Genomic DNA, 20976 nt, shown 5'->3' with positions numbered 1-20976 from the left:
CTGACATAAGCACCGGCCTGATGAGCCTATAAGGCTCGGGACAGATTTTAACTCTAATTTCAGGGAGGTGACTGGAACTGTACACAATACTCCAAATTAGTTCTTGCCAACATTTTATACAACTTCAACATAACATCTCAACTTTTGTATGAAGGCCAATGTGCCAAAGACTTTCATTACAACCCTATCTTCTTGTGAAGCCACTTTCAATGAATTATGGACCCATGTTCCCAGATCCCTTTTTTCTACCACACTGCTCATTGCTCTGCTATTCATCATGTATGCCTGAACCTGGCTGTTCTCACAAAGAACAACACCTTGCACTTGTCTGCATTAAATTCATTCTGCCATATTTCAGACCCTTTTCCCAGTTGATCCAGACACCACTGCAAGATTGATAGTCTTCCTCGCTGTCCATTAAGCCCTCAATCTTGGTGTCATCCGCAAATTTGTTGATCCAGTTAACCACTTATCATCCAGATCAATGATACAGATGACAAACAACAAAGCACAGATCCCTGCGGCACACCATGAGTCACAGGCCTCCAGACAGGGAGGCAACCCTCTATGACCAATCTCGGGCTTCTCCCACAGAGCCAACGTCTAATGCAATTTACTACCTCATCCTGAATGCTGAGCGACTGAACCTACTTGACAACCTCCCATTTGGGACCTTGTCAAAGGCCTTGCAAAAGTCCATGCAGACAACATCCACTGCTTTGTCTGCATTCACTTTCCTCAAAAAACTTCATAAGATTAGTTAGGCACAAATGATGATGCAGAAAGTCATATTGATTATCCCTAGGTTAGGGAAATTCTAGGTGGTTTCTAGAGTAAGTTACGTGGTTAGCACAACATTACAGGCCCTTCTGCTCACAATGTGTCTGTAGATTTCTATGTTCTAGTCAGTTTATGCCTATTCAAATGCAGTACTTGTATATCTGGTCCCTTAGAATACTTCCCATAATTTACCTATGACTGATGTTAGGCTCACTGGTTTATCATTTCCTGGATTATTCTTAGAGCCTTTCTTAAACAATGGAACAACGTTTGCTATGCTCTAATCCTCCAGCACCTCACCCAGGCTAAGGATGTTTGAAATATCTCTGGTAGGGCCCCTGCAATTTCTGCACTAGTCTCCCACAGGGTCTGAAGGAACACCTTGTCAGGGTCTGAGGATTTATCCACCCTAAAAAACAGTGGATATAGGACTGCTAGAAAATGAGGCAGGAGAAATAATAATGGGGTCAAGGAGATGGCAGATGGACTAAATGAGTATTTTGCATCAGCCTTCACTGTGGAAGACAATAGCAGTGTGTTAGACATTGAAGGGTGTGAGGGAAGAGAAGTGGGTGCAGTTACTATTACAAGGGAGAAGGTGCTCAAAAAGCTGAAAGACCCAAGGGTACATAAATCACCCAGGCCAGATGGACTGCACCCTAGGGTTCTGAAAGGGGTTTGGGGTAGAGATTGTAGAAACATTAGAAATGATCTTTCAAAAATCATTGGACTTTGGCATGGTGCCAGAGGACTGGAAAATTGCAAATGTCACTCCACTCTTTAAGAAAGGAGGAAGGCAGCAGAAAGGAAACTATAGACCGGTTAATCTGACCTCAGTGGTTGGGAAGATGTTGGAGACAATTGTTAAGGATGAGGTGATGGAGTACTTGGTGACAGAGGACAAGATAGTACAAAGTCAGCATGGTTTCCTTCAGGGAAAATCCTGCCTGACGAACCTGTTGGAATTCTCTGAGGAGATTACAAATAGAATAGATGAAGGGGATGCAGTGGATGTTGTATATTTGAACTTCCAGAAGGCTTTTGACAAGGTGCCACACAAGAGGCTACTTACCAAGTTAAGAGCCCACTGTATGACAGTAAAGTTACTAACATGGTTAGAGCATTGGCTGATTGATAGCAGGCAGTGAGTGGGAATAAATGGATCCTTTTCTGGTTGGCTGCCAGTGACTAGTGGTGTTATGCAGGGGTTGGTGTTGGGACCACTTCTATTTATGCTGTATATAAATGATTTAGATGATGGAATAGATGGCTTTGTTGCCAAGTTTGCAGATGATACAAAGATTGGTGGAGGGGTAGGTAGTGTTGAGGAAACAGGAAGGCTGTAGAAGTACTCAGACAGATTAGGAGAATGGGCAAGAAAGTGGGAAGTGAAATACAACGTTGGAAAATGCATGGTCATGCACTTTGGTAGTAGAAATAAATGTGCAGACTATTTTCTAAACGGGGGAAAATCCAAAAATCTGAGATGCAAAGGGACTTGGGAGTCCTTGTGCAGCACATCGTAACGGTTAACTTGCAGGTTGAGTCAATGGTGAGGAAGGCAAATGCCATGTTAGCACTCATTTCAAGAGGTCTAGAATATAGGAGCAGGGATGTGATGCTGAGGCTTTATAAGGCACTGGTGAGACTTCACTTTGAGTATTGTGAACAGTTTTGGGCTCCTCATCTATGAAAAGATGTACTGGCATTGGAGAGGGTTCAGAGGAGGTTCACAGGAGTGATTCCGGGAATGAAAGGGTTATCATACGAGAAACATTTGATAGCTCTGGGTCTGTACTCACTGGAATTTAGGATGAGGGGAAATCTCATTGAAACCTTTCAAATGCTGAAATGCCTAGACAGAGTAGATGTGGAAAGGATGTTTCCCATGGTGGGAAATTCTTGGACAAGAGGGCTCAGCCTCAGGATAGAGGGGCACCAATTTAAAACAGAGATGTGAAAAATTTCTTTAGCCAGAGGGTGGTGAATTAGTGGAATTTGTTACCACAGGCAGCTGTGGAGGCCAGGTCGTTGGGTGTATTTAAGGCAGAGATTGATAGGTTCTTCATTGGCCATGGCATCAAAGGTTATGGGGAGAAGGTTGGGAGTGGGGCTGAGGAGGGAGAAAAAGGATCAGCCATGATTGAATGGTGGAGCAGACTTGATGGGCCAGATGGCCTAATTCTGCTCCTGTGGCTTATGGTCGTATGCCTAATTTGCCTCAAGACAGCAAACACCTCATCCTCTGTAATCTGTACAGGGCCCATGAAGCTAATACTGCTTTGCCTCACTTCTATAGACTCTGTGTCCATCTCCTGAGTAAATACAGAAGCAAAAGGTCAGTTTAAGATCTCCTCATCTCTTTCTGCTCCATTCATTAATTACCATTCTGATCTTCCAGAGGACCAATTTTGTCTCTCGCTATCCTTTTGCTCTTAATATATCTGTAGATTTCATTAGGATTCTCCTTCACCTTGTCTGCTAGAGCAACTTCATGCATTCTTTTAGCCTTCCAGATTACTTTCTTAAATGTTCTCTTGCATTTCTTATACTCAAGTACCTCATTTGTTCCTACCAGCCTACACCTGCTATGCACCATTCTTTTGAAAACCAAGGTTCCCTAAACTGTTATCCTTGCATTTTATTCTGACAAGAACATACAGTACAAACTGTATACCCTCAAAATTTTGAAGGCCTCCCACTTACCAAGTATACCTTTGCCAGAACACAGCCTGTCCCAATCCACGTATGCCAGATCCTTTCTGATAACGTCAAGATTGGCCTTTCTCCAATTTAGAATCTCAAAACCTGCGGATCTGATCTATTCTTTTCCATGATACTTTAACTATGATCACCAGATGCCAAGTGTTCCCCTACACAAACTGTCACATGCCTTGTCTCATTCCTTAATAGCAGGCCAAGAATCACACACTCTCTGGTTGGGATTCTATGTACTGATTAAAGAAACTTTCCTGAACACATTTGACAAATTCTATCCCACCCAACCCTTTTACAGTATGGGAGTCCCAGTCAAAATATGGAAAGTTAAAATTACCTACTATCTCAAACTTGTGTTTCTTGCAACAGTCTGCAATCTATCAACAAATTTGTTCCTCTAAGCCATGTGGACTGTTGGATTGTCTATAGTATATTCCCACTATAGTGGGCATCCCTTTCTTATTCCTCAGTTCTACTTATGTAGCCTCAGTAGACAAGCTGTCCAGCCTGCCCTGTCTTAGTATTGCTGTGATATTTTCCCTGACTAGTAATGATACCCTCCCCCTTTAATCCTTCACACTCTATAATGCCTAAAAAAGCAGAACCCTGGAGTATTAAGCTGTCAGTCCTACCCCTCCTGTAATCAAGTCTCACTGATGGCTTCAATGTCATAATTCGATGGGTTGATCCATGCCCTGAGCTCCCCTGCCTTTTTCAACATTGAAATAATTGAAGAGCTCCTTGCATTGGAATACGCACGGCTCAGAACATTAGTCTCACCATGCTTGACCTTTGTATGTAGGCTTAACAACATCTTTCCTCACAAACTCTGCATGATCTGTTCTGGCACTCTGGTTCACATCCCCCCGCAGTTCTACTTTAAACCCCACCCCCTCCCCATGCAGCACTAGCAAAGCTTCCCGCTAGGATATTAGTCCCTCTCCAGTTCAGGTGTAAGCTGTCACCTCTGTACAGGTTCCACCTTCCCTGGAAGAGAGTCCAACGATCCAAAAATCCAAAGCTCTTCCTCCTGCACCATCTTCTTAGCCACGTGTTAAACTGTATGATCTTCCTATTTCTAGAGTCGCTAGCTCATGGTACAGGTGGCAACGGTGACATCACAACCCTGAAAGTCCCATCCTTTAATTCAGCATTTAACTCCCTAAATCAATTTGCAGGGACTCATCACCCCTCCTACCCATGTCATTGGTACCAATGTGGACCATGACCTCTGGTTGCTCACTTTCTCAGTTAAGAACACTGTGGACTTGGTCTGAGATGGCCCTGACCCTGGCGTCTGGGAGGCAAATTACCATCCAGGAATCCCGTTCTCATCCACAGAACTTCCTGTCTGTTCCCCTAACCAACAAATCCCCTATGACAACAGCTCACCTCTTCTCCCTCTTCCCTTTGGAGCCACCAAGCCAGACAGTGGGGGAGACCTGACCACTGTAAAATGTTACCATTATCGTAAAAGAGCTCATTTTTCAACATACGCAGCCAATGGCAATTGAGGATGAATATAAAGACCATAAGACAAAGGAGTAGAATTAGGCCATTTGGCTCATCGAGTCTGTCCGCCATTCCATCATGGCTGATTTATTATCTCTCTCAACCCCATTCTCCTGCCTTCTCCCCGTAATCTTTGACTCCCTGATTACTCAAGAAACTATCAATCTTCACTTTAAGAATGACTTAGCCAGCACAGCACTCTGTAGTAATAAATAAAATTGGGTGATTTTGACCCCCAGCATTTCCCTGAAAATTGTTGAACAATTAAACATAAGAAAATAGGATTGGATCCGGTTGCAGTTGACAAAAAATTATCTTTCCTTTTTTAAAATTACAGTTCAAATAACTGGGGACCTAAATGGGCCTAGAATTTTTGCAATGAAAGACTTGGAATGTATAAAACTCTACCTCACTGGTGTATAAGCAAATGAGGAAGATTGAGTCATATACCTATAGTGAAATTATAATCACAAAGGCTTTCAGAAATAACAAAATGGCAAGAAAGCAGCTTATTCTTGTTCCAATCATGAGGCAATTTGTAAAGCAATGCACTAATTGATTTAAGAATCATAAAATGGAATGTGATGTAACGTAGCTATTTTTTTTAACCCCAGCTGCACAACAATGGCCCATCAACAATTAGTAAAGCCCTGATTGAAATTGACTGGCCTGCAGATTTCAACGGTGATGATCTCCTGTTCAAATCTACGTTTCAACCATGGGGCCCAATCAAGTGCACAGTAAACTCCTCCAACGCTGACATATGGGTAAGATTTCACATCTTCAAAAACTGTTTCTTATGTGTTGGGAATAGGAATGGTAAGATGGAAGGCTCATTATTGTGGCAATTGAAAAGCAAAAAAAAGTGCAGACATTGACAATTGGAAATAAAAGCAGAAAGAACTAAAGAAGGGAATTCGGAAAGTCAGGAGGGGCCATGAAAAGTCCTTGGCATTTAGGATTAAGGTGAATCCAAGGCCATTCTATACATATATCAAGAGCAAGAGGATAACTAGGCAGAAGGTGGGACCACTCAAGGATAAAGGGGGAAACATTTACTTGGATGTTGAGAATGTGAGTGAGGTACTTAATGAGTACTTTGTTCAGTATCTACTAAGGAAAACGATGTGGAGGACCGGGAGATCAGTGCTGAGTGTAAAAATACGTTAGGGCATTCAGAGGTCAAGGAGGAGGAAGTGTTGGGCTTATTAATACATATTAAGGTGGATAAGTCCCCAGGGCCAGATGGGATTTACCCCAGCTTATTGAAGGAGGCAAGAGACGAGCTTACTGATGTATTGGCCAGTATCCTCATGTCCTCTCTAGCTCGAAGACTGATGAGTGACTAATGTTATACCCTTACTTAAGAAGGGAAAAAGGGGAAAAACCCAGGAACCCTAGACTGGTGAGTCTCATGTCAGTTGCAGGGAAATTGCTGGAGAAAACTTTTAGGGATCGGATATATGAGTATTTGGAAATGCATGAGCTAATTAGGGAGAGCCAGCAGGGCAGGTTGTGCCTTACCAACTTGATTGAGGTTTTTGACAGTGATGAGAGAGAGATTGATGAGGGTAGGGTAGTTGATGTTGTCTACATGGATTTTAGTAAGCCATTTGACAAAGTCCCTCATGGGAGGCCAATCCAGAAGATTAAGATGCATGGGATCTGTGGCGAATTGGCTGTTTGGATTCAGAACAGGCTTGCGCAGAGAAGACAAGGTAATAATTCACGGGACTTACACAAACTGGAGGTCTGTAATCTGTGCTGGGACCACTGCTGTTTGTAATGTATATAAATGACCTGGATGAAAGTGTAGATGGGTGGGTTTGTAAGTTTGCGGAAGATACCAAGATTGGTGGAGATGTGGATAGTACAGAATACAGCACGATATAGACTAGTTGCAAATCTGGGCTGAGAAATGGCAGATAGGGCTTAACCCAGATAAATATGAGGTGTCACACCTCAGCAGGGCAAATGTAAGGAGACAGTGCACTGTTGAGAGCAAGGTCCTTAACAGTGTTGATGAGCAAAGGGATCTTGGGATCCAAGTTCATAGCTCCTTGAAAGTGACTACACAGGTCAAAAGGTGGTTAAAAAGGCTTATGGAATGCTTGCTTTTATTAATGGAGGCATTGAGTTCAGAAGTCTGCAGGTAATGTTGCAACTTTATAAAACACTAGTTAGACCACATCTGGAGTATTGCATACAGCTCTGGTCACCCAACTATAGGAGGGATGTTGAGGCTTTGGAGAGGGTGCAGAAGAGGCTTATCAGGATGCTGCCTGGTTTAGAGGGCATGGACTATAATGAGAGGCTGGGTAAACTTGAGTGGTTTTCTCTGGAGTGTCAGAGGCTGAAGGGAGATCTGATAGAGGTTTACAAGATTATGAGAGGCATAGATAGAGTGGACAGACAGTATCTGTTTCCCAGGGCAGAAATGTCTAATACCAGAGGGCATGCATTGAAGTTGAGAGCGGGTAGGTTCAAGGGGGATGTGAGGGGTAAGTTTTTTACTCCGAGTGGTGGATGCCTGAAATGTGTTGCCTGGTATGGTGATAGAGGCAAATACATTAGAGATTTTTAAGGGACATTTGGATAGTCACATAGATGTCAGGAAGATGGAAAGATATGGACATTGGTTAGGTAGGAGGGATTAATGTTTGGGTGTTTTTGATTTGTTTTTTAGCCGGTTCAGCACAACATTGTGGGCCGAATGGCCTGTTCCTGTGCTGTACTGTTCTCTGTAAAATACTGGAAAGACGCAATGGGTCAGGCAGCATTTATGAGGAGGGAAACTGAGTTAATGCTTCAGAACAATAATTTTTCATGAGATCAAGGAAAAATTAGAAATCAAAGACACTTAAAGTTGCAGAGAATTTGGAGGGGTGAGAAGAACTAAGAGAATGACTGTGATAGAGTAGAGACCAAGGGAAACCAAATGATATTGGGAATGTTGGTGTTGGCTGAGTGAGGGTGCTGAAGGCTTATTGATCACAACTAAGGAAATGAAGATAGACAAAATGAAGGAATACAGGGGAGAGCAAAATTCCAATTTCTCTCCTGAATCAGTCACAGCAAGGTTTTATAACGCTGTTTGTTTGGTCTTTAGGAGCGATTGAATGACCAGCATCATTGTTTGGGTGAGCACAACAAAAATCGATTCTTGATAAAGGGCCAGTATGTTGCATTTAAAATGTTGGAAGGTCATATTTGTGGTCTGGGATACACTGTCAGAATCCACTACCTGGTGGTTACTTTGGAGACAAGAGACTGCAGATGCTGGAGTCTGTGACAACAAAGAGTCTACTGGAGAAACGCAGCAGCTCGAGCAGCACCTGCAGGAGGGAAGAAGAATTGCCAATGTTTCAGGTCAAGTCCTGACGCAGGGCTGCAGCCCAAAACATCAATAGTTTATCCCCCACAGATACTGCTTGAGCTGCTGAATTCCTTGAGCAGATTGTTTGTTGCTCCTGATGGTTACTTTCCCTGTGGAACAGCAGTAGTGTCACCTCCAGCATACTGACAGCTAGTAAAGGCTAGCGAAACTGTATAGATCCTGTAGAAAATGAACAGGAGCTGCAGATAGTTCATGTACAATCCAGTCTCAATGTTCCTCAGTGAGATTACCAAAGATAATTTTGTGATCCAACTTTAATTATCTTCAAGAATCTTTAATCATTCCACCCTCCTTTTATTTGTAGGCACAGCCTTTAAGTACAGAGAAGCCTCACATTACTAACAACATTCGTCGTGAGATGAATAAAAGAGATGTCAGCAAACCTGAAATGTTAATGGAGGAAACCATCTTCAATCTGGTAGAACGATCAACAAAACCTCTTATTAAAAATAACCCTGTGTCTGATGTTCTAATTCTCCTCTATCATTATAAATTCTTTGTGCCAACTGTCTCCAACATTTTATATGATGTAATACCCTGGCACTTTTAATTGCTACAACCTTGCCTCTTAGCTGACATAATCTTTCCACCAATGGATTTCTGTCCATATTTTTTAAAAGGATTCTGGCCTATTTGCTACATAACTTCAGCTGACAAAAATACAACAAAATGCAGGATAAGTATAAACCGGTTGCCACAATGGTTTCTGCTCCTGTGATCACATAATCAGAGCTCAAAGCAAGATAGCATCTCACAGTCCATCTCTTCAGTAAATCCAGCTAAGTTCAGAGCATTGGTCAAATTTGAAACACAAAAAATATTTTTTCACCTGCCACTCCCAATAAAGAGTACTATTTAAAGCTCTTTCGATAATATTATTAATAAGACAATTTTTGGAGCAACACACTGAATTAACCTGTTTTACTTTATGACTGGAACACTGTCACTGCCTGACCATTTTGAAACTCTTTTCCTTTATGATTATTCTTATTCTTATTCATATATAGGGAGGAGGGGGGAGGGATGTTCCATATATATATATATAATATTGCATGTTTTCATCTGTCATCCTCAGTTCTTTATGTATCAATGATCCTTTGAGGTAGAATTTTTCCCATTCCATGTCTTTTGTTGACTCTTAGCCCATTTATATCTGAGTTTAAAATGGTCTCTGCATGTATTGGATTTTAATTCTAAAAAGGATAACTTCTGGTCAACTGTGACAGTTCCCATTGCTGGTTATTGTGCTTAATTGCTCCAGAATTGACAGGTAAATATTGTGGGTCCAATTAATCTTATATATCGTGGACAAAATTAATCCTGTTTATAGTTACTGTTCTATATATTTTCTAAGTATAGCTGCAGAGAAAGAATCTCAGAGTTGTATGTCATGACATGTAGGTGCTCTGATAATAAATTTTACTTTGAACTTTGAAATTAAAACATTTTAAACTCCCCCACTACCAGTCGAATCTGAAGACCATTGGTGTTTGATCAATGGAGTCTGCAGCTTCACAATATGATTACTAAAGATTCCGCATGCTTTAAGAGTTAACTACTGAGATGTACATAGAAACATAGAAAACCTACAGCACAATACAGGCCCTTCAGCCCACAAAGTTGTGCTGAACATGTCCCTACCTTAGAAGTTACTAGGCTTACCCATAGCCCTCTATTTTTCTAAGCTCCATGTACCTATCCAAAATTCTCTTAAAAGACCCTATCGTATCTGCCTCCACCACCGTTGCCGGCAGCCCATTCCACGCACTCACCACTCTCTGAGTAAAAGAACTTCACACTGATATCCCCTCTGTACCTGCTCCCCAGCACCTTAAACCTGTATCCTCTTGTGGTAACCATTTCAGCCGTGGGAAGAAGCCTCTGACTATCCACACGGTCAGTGCCTCTATACAGTAATTATAGTTCAGCTCTTGCCTGAGGTTCATCCTCTCAGCTCTGACATGTGTAAGGTCTCCTTAGGCATCTTAGATCTCCATCATTTTACCAAATGCACACTGGGCTCAACATGGGTCAGGCACCAAATTTACACTCATTAGCAATGTGTTCTCCACTGCTGGGGTGGAAATACCTACTTCCTGGGGTAAATGCAATAATATCTGATAATAATGCTCGTTTTCATTGGAGAAACATCTGAGTTCCCAAATGAGAATAACTTTTTCACCGGGAAAATGACATTTGTCCCATATCACTAAAGCATGTCTTGTTAAAAAATTAGCTTTAAGTGCCAGGTGCATGAACTTTCATCTGGGCTGACTCTAAACTGGAAAAGAAACATTCCTGGTCTTCTGAAACTTGTGATAAGATTATCGATTATTCTGAATAAATTGCTTTTTCCTTCATAACTTTGTATAATGCGATGCCACAGTAACGTAGCAGTTAGCGGGATGCTATTACAGCTTGGGGCATCGAAATTCGAAGTTCAATTCTGACATCATCTGTACATCCTCCCCATGGAATGCATGGGTTTCCTCTGGGTGCTCCAGGTTCCTCCCATAGTTCAAAGACATACCATTAGTAGGTTAATTGGTCATTGGAAATTGTCCTGTGATTAGGCTAGGGTAGGTGCAGTAGCATAGTGGTTAGCACAACTCCTTACAGTACAGGCAACCCGGGTTCAATTCCTGCCACTGCCTGTAAGGAGTGTGTACGTTCTCCTCGTGACTGTGTGGGTTTCCTCCTGCAGTCCAAAGACCTTGTAGTTGATAGGTTAATTTGTCATTGTAAATTGTCCTATGATTAGGCTAGGATTAAATTGGGGAATTGTTGGGTGGCGTGGCTCGAAGGGCTAGAAGGGCCTATTCCACACTGTATCTATAAATAAATTTATTAATTAAAACATAATTTGGTTTTAACTTAGTTTTTCCTCTTTATCTTCATGTTCATTCCATAGTATTCAGAAGTACTGTACTTTGGGTGGCTCTAATGAACTTTAATATTTATATTGGACTGTCTTAATTCTAGACCTGTGACACGACCACCTGTGTGAAACTTTTGTGTGAAGTGGGTCGCCTGGAGAGACAAAAAGCAGCCTCGATAACCATACAATCTTCTCTCAGAGTAGAGCCCTTCATTAAGGTAAAGCACAAGTTGATGGTGACCAAAAGTGTATTACAGTGATGTAACAACGAACGTAACATACAACATGTAATGTATACCGGTTAGGGGAACTTTGATGAATGCACTGACTAGCGTAAAACTCAGTCAACAATAATGGTAATAAATGGCCCCTCCATCCTTGAATTAAAATAGATAATTATCCAAAGATTCCTGCTCTATCCAGTGTCGCAGGATCACTGCTAGGAAATGTAAGTGTAAAATTAGTACTGCAGGTTTGATCACAAACAAGAGAAAATCAGCAGGAGTCAAGTCAAGTCACTTTTTATTGTCATTTCGACCATAACTGCTGGTACAGTACACAGTAAAAACGCGACAACATTTTTCAGGACCATGATGCTACATGAAACAATACAAAAACTACACTGAACTACATAAAACAACACAAAAACTACACTAGACTACAGACCTACCCAGGACTGCATAAAGTGCACAAAACAGTGCAGGCATTACAATAAATAATAAACAAGACAATAGGCACAGTAGAGGGCAGTAGGTTGGTGTCAGTCCAGGCTCTGGGTGTTGAGGAGTCTGATGGCTTGGGGGAAGAAACTGTTACATAGTCTGGTCGTGAGAGCCCGAATGCTTCAGACCCTTTTGCCAGATGGCAGGAGGGAGAAGAGTTTGTATGAGGGGTGCGTGGGGTCCTTCATAATGCTGTTTGCTTTACGGATGCAGCGTGTGGTGTAAATGTCTGTAATGGCGGGAAGAGAGCCTCCGATGATCTTCTCAGCTGACCTCACTATCCGCTGCAGGGTCTTGCGATCCGAGATGGTGCAATTTCCGAACCAGGCCGTGGTGCAGCTGCTCAGGATGCTCTCAATACAACCTCTGTAGAATGTGGTGAGGATGAGGGGTGGGAGATAGACTTTCCTCAGCCTTCGCAGAAAGTAGAGACGCTGCTGGGCTTTCTTTGCTATGGAGCTGGTGTTGAGGGACCAGGTGAAATTCTCCGCCAGGTGAACACCAAGAAATTTGGTGCTATTAACGATCTCTACGGAGGAGTCGTCGATGTTCAGCGGAGAGTGGTCGCTCCATGTCCTCCTGAAGTCAACAACCATCTCTTTTGTTGTGTTCACATTCAGAGACAGGTTGTTGGCTCTGCACCAGTCCGTTAGCCGCTGCACCTCCTCTCTGTATGCTGACTCATCGTTCTTGCTGATGAGGCCCACCACGGTCGTGTCATCGGCGAACTTGATGATGTGATTCGAGCTGTGTGTTGCAGCACAGTCGTGGGTCAGCAGAGTGAACAGCAGTGGACTGAGCACACAGCCCTGGGGGGCCCCCCTGCTCAGTGTGATGGTGTTGGAGATGCTGCTCCCGATCCGGACTGACTGAGGTCTCCCAGTCAGGAAGTCTAGGATCCAGTTGCAGAGGGGGGTGTTCGGGCCCAGTAGGCTCAGCTTTCCAATCAGTTTCTGAGGAATGATTGTGCTGAATGCTGAACTGAAGTCTATGAACAGCATTCGAACATACGTGTCTTTTTTGTCCGGGTGGGTGAGGGCCAGGTGCTGGAAATCCAAGCAACACAGACAAAATGATGGGGGAACTCAGCAGGCCAGGCAGCATCTATGGAAAAAAAGCACAGTCCGCATTTCAGGTTGAGTCTCTTCATCAGGACTGGGGGACAAAAAAGATGAGAAGTCGGATTTAGAAGGTTGGTAAGGGCGGGTGGGGGGTGGTGGGGAGAAGTACAAGGTGATAGGTGAAACTGAGAGAGGGGTAGGGGTGAAGTAAAGAGCTGGGAAGTTGATTAGTGAAAGGGATAAATGGCTGGAGAAGGGGGAATCTGATGGGAAAGGATAGATGGCCATGGAAGAACGGGAAGGGGTGGAGCACCAGAGGGAAGTGATGGGCAGGTAAGGAGATAAGGTGAGAGATGGGAATGGTGAAGGTGGTGGGGAGGGGAATTACCAGAAGTTTGAGAAATTGATGTTTATGCCATCAGGTTGGAGACTACCCAGACAGAATATCAGGTGTTGCTCCTCCAGCCTGAGTGTAGCCTCATCCTGGCAGTAGAAGAGGACATGGACTGGCATGTTGAAAGGGAAAGTACTTCATCCCATGCCCCCACCTTCTTACTTGACTTCTTCCCCGTCCCTTTCCAGTCCTGATGAACAGTCTCGGCCTGAAACTTCGACTGTTCACTCTTTTCTGTAGATGCTGCCTGGCCTGCTGGGTTCCTCCAGCATTTTGTGTGTGTGTGTTACTCAGAGGACTGATGGTGATATTACTGCAAAAATGGAAATTGTACCCAATTACGGAGAACAATGATCATTTGGACCAAACTATAGAACATTATAAAGTAATGGAAAAGGTTGAGAGAAAAACTATAATAATTACATTCTTTTGTTTATTACATGATTCTGATTAACCCAAATTCTCTGTGCCAGTTCCCCACAGCTTCAATTCCTCAAGATTTCAAAAATTTTAAATATTTTGAGAAAATAGAAAGTGGACAGTTAAACAAAACTGCACACTATTTTTATGTTTTGCAGAAGCTTTACAAACAGTATATTTTCCAGTCCAAAGTATCTTTCGTTGTGCAAGAAATGCCTTACAAAGTACATCCTGATGAGTTCTCCAGAGGCAACAGAGTGGTGAGTACTACAGACGAGATGGTGATTTCAGCTGTTGGAAGCCAATTAATTTCTAGCCACACTTCATCTAAGTTAACATTTTGTGGTGCTACAATTTATCTGCATTAAATACAGTAAGGATTTTGTTAGTGAGCTTTAAGACCGATGACTTCAGTTTTGTAGCCTAGGGAAAAATACACGCAGGACAACAAATACTTTTTTTGGGTCTTTAATTCCTTTATCTGTTTTAGATGTTTTAATGGAGAAAGAGGGTATCAAAATAAAAACGACGAAATGAATTTAAAAAAACACAGCTCCCGCTGTTACAATCTCAGTTTAACTTCAGACCACACCCTTGTTATGTACGCAGTATGAAAATAAATAAAATATACAAAACCAATATGGTAGTGGTAATTCTAAAAACAACACAAACAACATTAGAATCCCACCAATCCCGTACCTTATACACAACATCAAAAATATGAATTAATGCATCTGATCTTAACTAAGAGATGTATTCACTTTGGCAGAAACATGCTTAACTTCCAAACACATATTGGCTGGACCTTGAAACGAGTTCTTGCTCACGTTATGTAAACAGAGATTAACACATTCACATTTGGTTATGAAACAATAAAGAAAGACAAATAAACTTTTACAATATATTGCCTTGTACAAACGTGTGTAGTTGAATTACTGAAAAGACTAACCTATTACGCCGATAAGGAAATTCACACAACCACGCTATTCCAGCACTGATCAATTTACTCGCGAAAATCTAAAGCATCCATGTGTAAAACATATCAAATTACCGATATTCTAGATTTATAAACAAGTATAAACAAATTTACATAGATATTATCAAATAATGTTGAACTTTCCTCACTAAACCTGGGAAAAGCTCTCAAACATTGTTCTCTCTCCAACATGGCAACTCTTCATTACTGTTTTCTCCTGAAGGCACGGGCAGCTATTTTAGCATTATCAAGGCGAATACATAAGTACACTTTAAGAATTAAAAAATGATACTCAACGGTCACCTGGTTATATCAGAAACAGTTTTTTTCCCTCTGCCATCTGATTTCAGAATGGTCCGTGAACACCACCATTTTATTCCTTTTATTTGGCAATGTTTATTTTGTAATTTATACTCATTTTATGTATTTGCACTGTACTGTTATTGCAAAACAACAAATTTAATGTCAGATAAGAGTGATAAACCTGATTCTGATTCTAAAAGATTGGTGGAAATCCTGAAGCTGCAGGTGGGAATGATCTCTTTTCTATTGACCTTTTGCTAATGTTATCACACTGACACTCTTAGCTGGACACTTGTATGTGCCCCCATTAAAGATATAAATTTGATTTATGCAAGAACATAGGGTAGCACAGTGGAACTGCTGCCATATAACTCCAGTGACCTGGACCAATTCTGACCTCTGATGTTGTCTGTGAGGAGTTTATATGTTCTCCTGTTCATTCCCACATCTCAAAGACAAGCAGGTTGGCCTCTCGAATTGACCCTGGTGTAAGGGATGGTTGAACCTGGAGGAGTTAATGAGTATGTAAAGCATGATCAGCATAGGATTAGTGTAAATAGGTGATTGGTGGTTGATGCAGACTTTGTGGGCTGAAGGGTTGGCTTCTGTTCTGTAAGAACCTTAATTTACTAAACATCTTATAATCATTGAAGTATATAACTATAAGAAAATGGATTAGCTGATTTATGCAGTGCAATACCACACAAGCACAATGAAATAATGAGAACACTTGCATTCTTCTTCAAGATAGTGCCATGAAATCTTGTGCATTCACTAAAAAGGCAGATAGAACCTGGGTTTAATTACTTTTAATCTGCACTATGAACCCTCTTTCCAGAGTACTAGCTTGAAAATGTGACAATTTTAATACTATTGATATCATAGGATCTACTTTTATGCCAGGTGTCTGAGTTGCTGGAATTGTCATCTTGAAGTAATCATCAGGGTCAAAAATTTCCACTCTAACCATACAGGAGGTTGATATTGAGCGTTCAAGACAATCATAGATAAAATGCCCAAAGCCTCACCTCCTGAAGAGACTTCAGTTCTCTGGTCTTTCAAAAATAAATCTGCTTCCCTTTTAAATACCACCCTTCTCATTAATCTTACTTCCACAACCATCTTGGGTAGTGAATTCTGGAAATCTACCACTCTATGAAAAGAAGATTTTAAATGACCATCCCTTAATCTTGTAACCATGTCATTCATTCAAGATACTCCAACCAGTGGAACAATTTCAACATCTACCTTATAATCCTCCAAAGATGTTATATGTTTCAATAAGATCAGAACTCATTTTTCTAAACAGAGCTATATTCTTTGGTGTTTATTTTTATCCTTGTTATAAGTAACTGTCTCATCCCGGGATTTAGCCCAGTAGATCTCTTTTGAACTTCTCCAATGTCAGTATATCTTTTAAATAAGTTGACCAAACTGCGCACAATACCATAGACCAGAAATCTATAAACGTAAGAAAACTTCCCTATATTTCTAAACCACAACAACTAGTCATGGAAATGCTGATGGGCTGTCCCATTTACCCACAGAAAAGGAAATACCTGCGTAGCCCCCTGGAAGCCTCAGGCTGGCTCAGCTCGCTTCCGTCTAGTGGGAGCAGCCTTCAGCCCCACCAAACTGGGTAATCAAGTTTGTGTGGATGCCGTGTGATGTACCCCACCCCACCAAATAACAGACAAAACACCAGATACGATTACATGATTACACTTTATAGATATTACTGGAACTATGTAATTAATAGAGATACAATATAAAAGGAAAGTAAAAGGTGCCAAACTTATCAAAGTTCAGCGACTTCATGCACAACTGTTGGAGCTCAATTAACGGAGTCTTCTTTCCACCATTCAATCCCCTCCGACCTCCTCGACCCACTGCCAGGGACCAACCATGGTGGTGACTAGAGCACATCCAGCATGTCCTTCCTCTCCGGTTCTCCTCCCAAAAAGCCCTGGGCCTCAGACTCCCTCTTGGATCCGATCCTCACCCAGCTTACAGCATCTCTCTCATCACGTCTCCTCTGTCTGTCCCCATCGCGCCTTCTGCGCAAAGCCCACAAAAACAATAACTTACAGACACACAGGAAAGAATAACATCTATCCCAATTAGTTAGCAAATGAATACAATTCTCGTAATTCAGTAATTATAACCCAAACAAGCTGCTACCGTTAACTCAGCAGTTAACATTACAGAGAAGCCATTTTATTATAACATAACAGAGAAGCCATTTTTTTAGCCTTAGCAATAACATAAAAGAAGAAACCCTTACACTTGTAAAATGTACAAAATTTACAAATGTATTAATGCAAAGCAAACGTCTCCCTGATAGAGCAGAGATGATCCAAAGGGAAACCAAAAAGACCCCACACTGTCTCAGGTCTACATGACAATCAAAAATGGCTGGAATGTGCAACAGAAGCACCATTTCCCCCATTTTTACCAGCACGAGATGAACTTGCCTTTGTTGGGGGTTGCCTTATATGTGGATTGAGAGTTGTTGTACCACCCAAGCTGAGTGCTAAAGTGTTGGAAGAGCTATGTGCTGGTCATCTAGGCATGGCTAAAATGAAAGCATTGGCTCGAAAGTGGTGGCCTGGGATAGATCAGCAGATTGCCATGCACTGTCGGGGTACCAACACATCCAGAAGATGCTGAGAGTAGTAGCTCTCCATCCCTGGCAATGGCCTGCATTGCCCTGGCAGACGGTTCATGTACATTTTGCCAGACCACTCATGGACACATAGAAACATAGAAAATCTACAGCACAATACAGGCCCTTCGGCCCACAAAGCTGTGCCAAACATGTCCTTACTCCAGAAATTACCCAGGGTTACCCCAGCCCTCTATTTTCCTAAGCTCCATGTACCTATCCCAGAGTCTCTTAAAAGACCCTATCGTATCTGCCTCCACCACTGTCGCCAGCAGTCCATTCCACGCACTCACCACTCTCTGAGTAAAAAACACCCCTGACATCTCCTCTGTACCTACTTCCAAGCACCTTAAAACTTGTGTGAGCCATTTCAGCCCTGGGAAAAAGTCTCTGACTATCCACACGATCAATGCTTCTCATCATCTTGTGCACCTCTATCAGGTCACCTCTCATCCTCTGTCGCTCCAAGGAGAAAAGGCCGGGTTCACTCAACCTATTCTCATAAGGCATGTTGTTATTAGGGGATGCAGCCGCCAAGTGGCCAGAAGTGTTCCCCACAGCCTCCACTACAGCCTCACACACTGCTGGTGTGTTGAGAAGCCTCTTCTCAGGGATTGGTATTCCAGTTTGTGGCGGAACAGTTTCAAAGTTTAGAGTACATTTATTATCAAAGTATGTATACATTATACAACCTTGAGATTCATCTCCTAACAGGCAGCCACAAAACAAAGAAACCCCCAAAATCTCACATATATATATATACACACATTAAGAAGACTGTCTAACATCCAATGTGCATGCCCATAAAAAGGAACCTATAAAAAAAGAATAAAACTACTCATTAAAAAGAAGACTGTCAAACACTCAATGTGCAATTAAAAAAAAACATGCAAACAGTAACCTGCAAGCAAATAACATTTCTGAACTGAAGTCCGCAAAGAGAGTTCCATAGTTCAGAACAGAGCTGAGTAAACGTCAAGGATCTGCGATCGAAACTGGCCCATACCTCGTCTCAGTCCCATATAACCCGACCTTCTCCTGGCCCAGCGCTTACTCTCCATCTGAACGTCGGGTTCTGCCGCTTTGAGCAGCAATCTGAACCAGCCCCAACTTTGCCACTCTGGCCTTTTCAATCTGGCCCAGCGCTTAAACCTCCATTCAAATAACAGGTTCTGACTCTTGGAAATGCTGGACTTTCCCGCCTCGATCTGGCCTGTAAATTTACAAGAATAACTGCGAATTTCAGTCATTTCTGAAAGTGAATGGAATAAGATATTACATCTGCACCATACCACCCAGCTACAAATAGCTTGGTGGAAAGGTTTGTTCAGAGTTGAAAGAACACACACTACACTGACACTGAATCAGAAGCTCACCAATTTCCCCCTTGCATATCGCAATGCAGCACACTCCACAACCGACAATTCACCAGTTATGCTGTTCATCTGTCATCCCATGCATTCACGCTTGGATCTCCTCAGACGGAGTATGCAGGACAAATTAAGGTCTCCTCAAACAAGAAGGTTCAATGTTTTTCTCCTGGACAAGCAGTCCTGGTGAGGGACTACAGAGGTGATCAAAAGTGGGTAGTTGGAAAGAATAAGGACAGAAATGGACACTCTCCTACACAGTGGAGAATTGTATCTGATATCATCTGAAGATGACACGTCAATCAGTTGAGAAGAGTAGAGTCAATTGTTAGAGAAGAAAGGTGTCCAGAGCTGTCAGAACCATTTCCTGCAGTTCCAGAGTCAACTCCTGCAACCACCACGGAGGAGGTCCCAGAATCTGAGATTGTTTCACAGCCAGCCACAAGTCTCACCTGCTGAGCAGAATGACCCTCACTTGTCAGGAAAGACATTATCCCACAACAATTAAAAATCCTCCACAGTGATTAAATCTTTAGGCCTGAATGGAACAATTTAAAATTTTCTATGCTGTGGATGCCACAGCATCCTGATTACAGCCAAACACAACACAGATAGTAGTTGTATAATATTGCATAATGTGTGTGTGTGTGTGTGTGTGTGTGTGTATATATAGATGACTAGAGAGTAATACATTACATATTTGAGTTGAGTTTCATTCTCTATTGAGTTGGAGTTTATAGCTAAGCAGGAAGGAGTGCTGTGTATTTAATATTTCAGTAATATTGTAAATATATTGTTTGATTAAGTATTGTTTGCATAAATCATTATGAGTTGTATGTAAGAAGTATGTAAGTAACATACATTATGTTGCCACCATGTCATATGTGCCCGTGTCACTAAAGTAAAACTAAGCATACCTGTTCTCCTGGGCTCCCATGTTTCTGGAGAAAAAAAGTAACCATTCGCAACACCTGCTTGCTAACTTTTTGGTAGAGTTGTGATAATAAAATTTGGATCCTTCTGTACTTTGCTCATCTGCAATCTTTCTCTGTTTAGATAATTCTTCCTTTTAGAGTCATCTTACTGAAGAGCATGACCTCACACTTTTCCACATTAAAACATCAAACTCTATTTGCCAAGTGTTCTCCCACTCACTCAACCTGTGCACATCAAGTTGTAGACCCCTAATATCCTTATCACAACATTCTCCCCTGCACGTTTTGCAATATTAGCTAATAGCTTATGTCTTCTTCCTAGAGCAATAAGTAATCTGCTCAGAAATGAAAACTATTGAGTCAAAGTTCAAATCACACCATACCAACTCAAGATTTTTTAAATCAAAAATTGAATTTAGGAGTTGAGAGGTAATGTTGCAGCTATATAGGACCCTGGTGAGACCCCACTTGGAGTACTGTGCTCAGTTCTGGTCACCTCACTACAGGAAGGATGTGGAAGCCATAGAAAGGGTGCAGAGAAGACTTACAAGGATGTTATCTGGATTGGGGAGCATGCCTTATGAGAATAGGTTGAGTGAACTCGTCCTTTTCTCCTTGGAGCGACAGAGGATGAGGGGTGACCTGTTAGAGGTGTATAAGATGATGAGAGGCATTGATCGTGTGGATAGTCAGAGGCTTTTTCCCAGAGCTGAAATGGTTGGCACAAGAGGACACAGGTTTAAGGTGCTGAGGAGTAGGTACAGAGGAGATATCAGGGGTAAGTTTTTTACTCAGAGTAGCGAGTGCATGGTTGACTCTGTGGTTAAGAAGGCGTATGGTGCATT

The 20976-nt window shown here is 41.9% G+C and overlaps 1 protein-coding gene across 2 annotated transcripts in view; it reads left to right on the top strand.

Moving 5' to 3' along the window:
• Positions 1–20976, top strand: part of LOC140191463 (integrin alpha-8-like) — a 168530-nt gene that overhangs the window by 137046 nt on the left and 10508 nt on the right. For both annotated transcript variants that reach the window (XM_072248899.1, XM_072248900.1), the window contains 4 exons: positions 5625–5777; positions 8712–8825; positions 11390–11503; positions 14041–14142. In XM_072248899.1, the coding sequence (XP_072105000.1) occupies positions 5625–5777; positions 8712–8825; positions 11390–11503; positions 14041–14142 (483 nt within the window). The remainder of the gene's footprint in view (positions 1–5624; positions 5778–8711; positions 8826–11389; positions 11504–14040; positions 14143–20976) is intronic.

Source organism: Mobula birostris, chromosome X, assembly GCF_030028105.1.
Source record: "Mobula birostris isolate sMobBir1 chromosome X, sMobBir1.hap1, whole genome shotgun sequence".
Taxonomy (NCBI): Eukaryota; Metazoa; Chordata; class Chondrichthyes; order Myliobatiformes; family Myliobatidae; genus Mobula; species Mobula birostris.
This window is presented reverse-complemented; position numbering and strand designations above follow the sequence as displayed.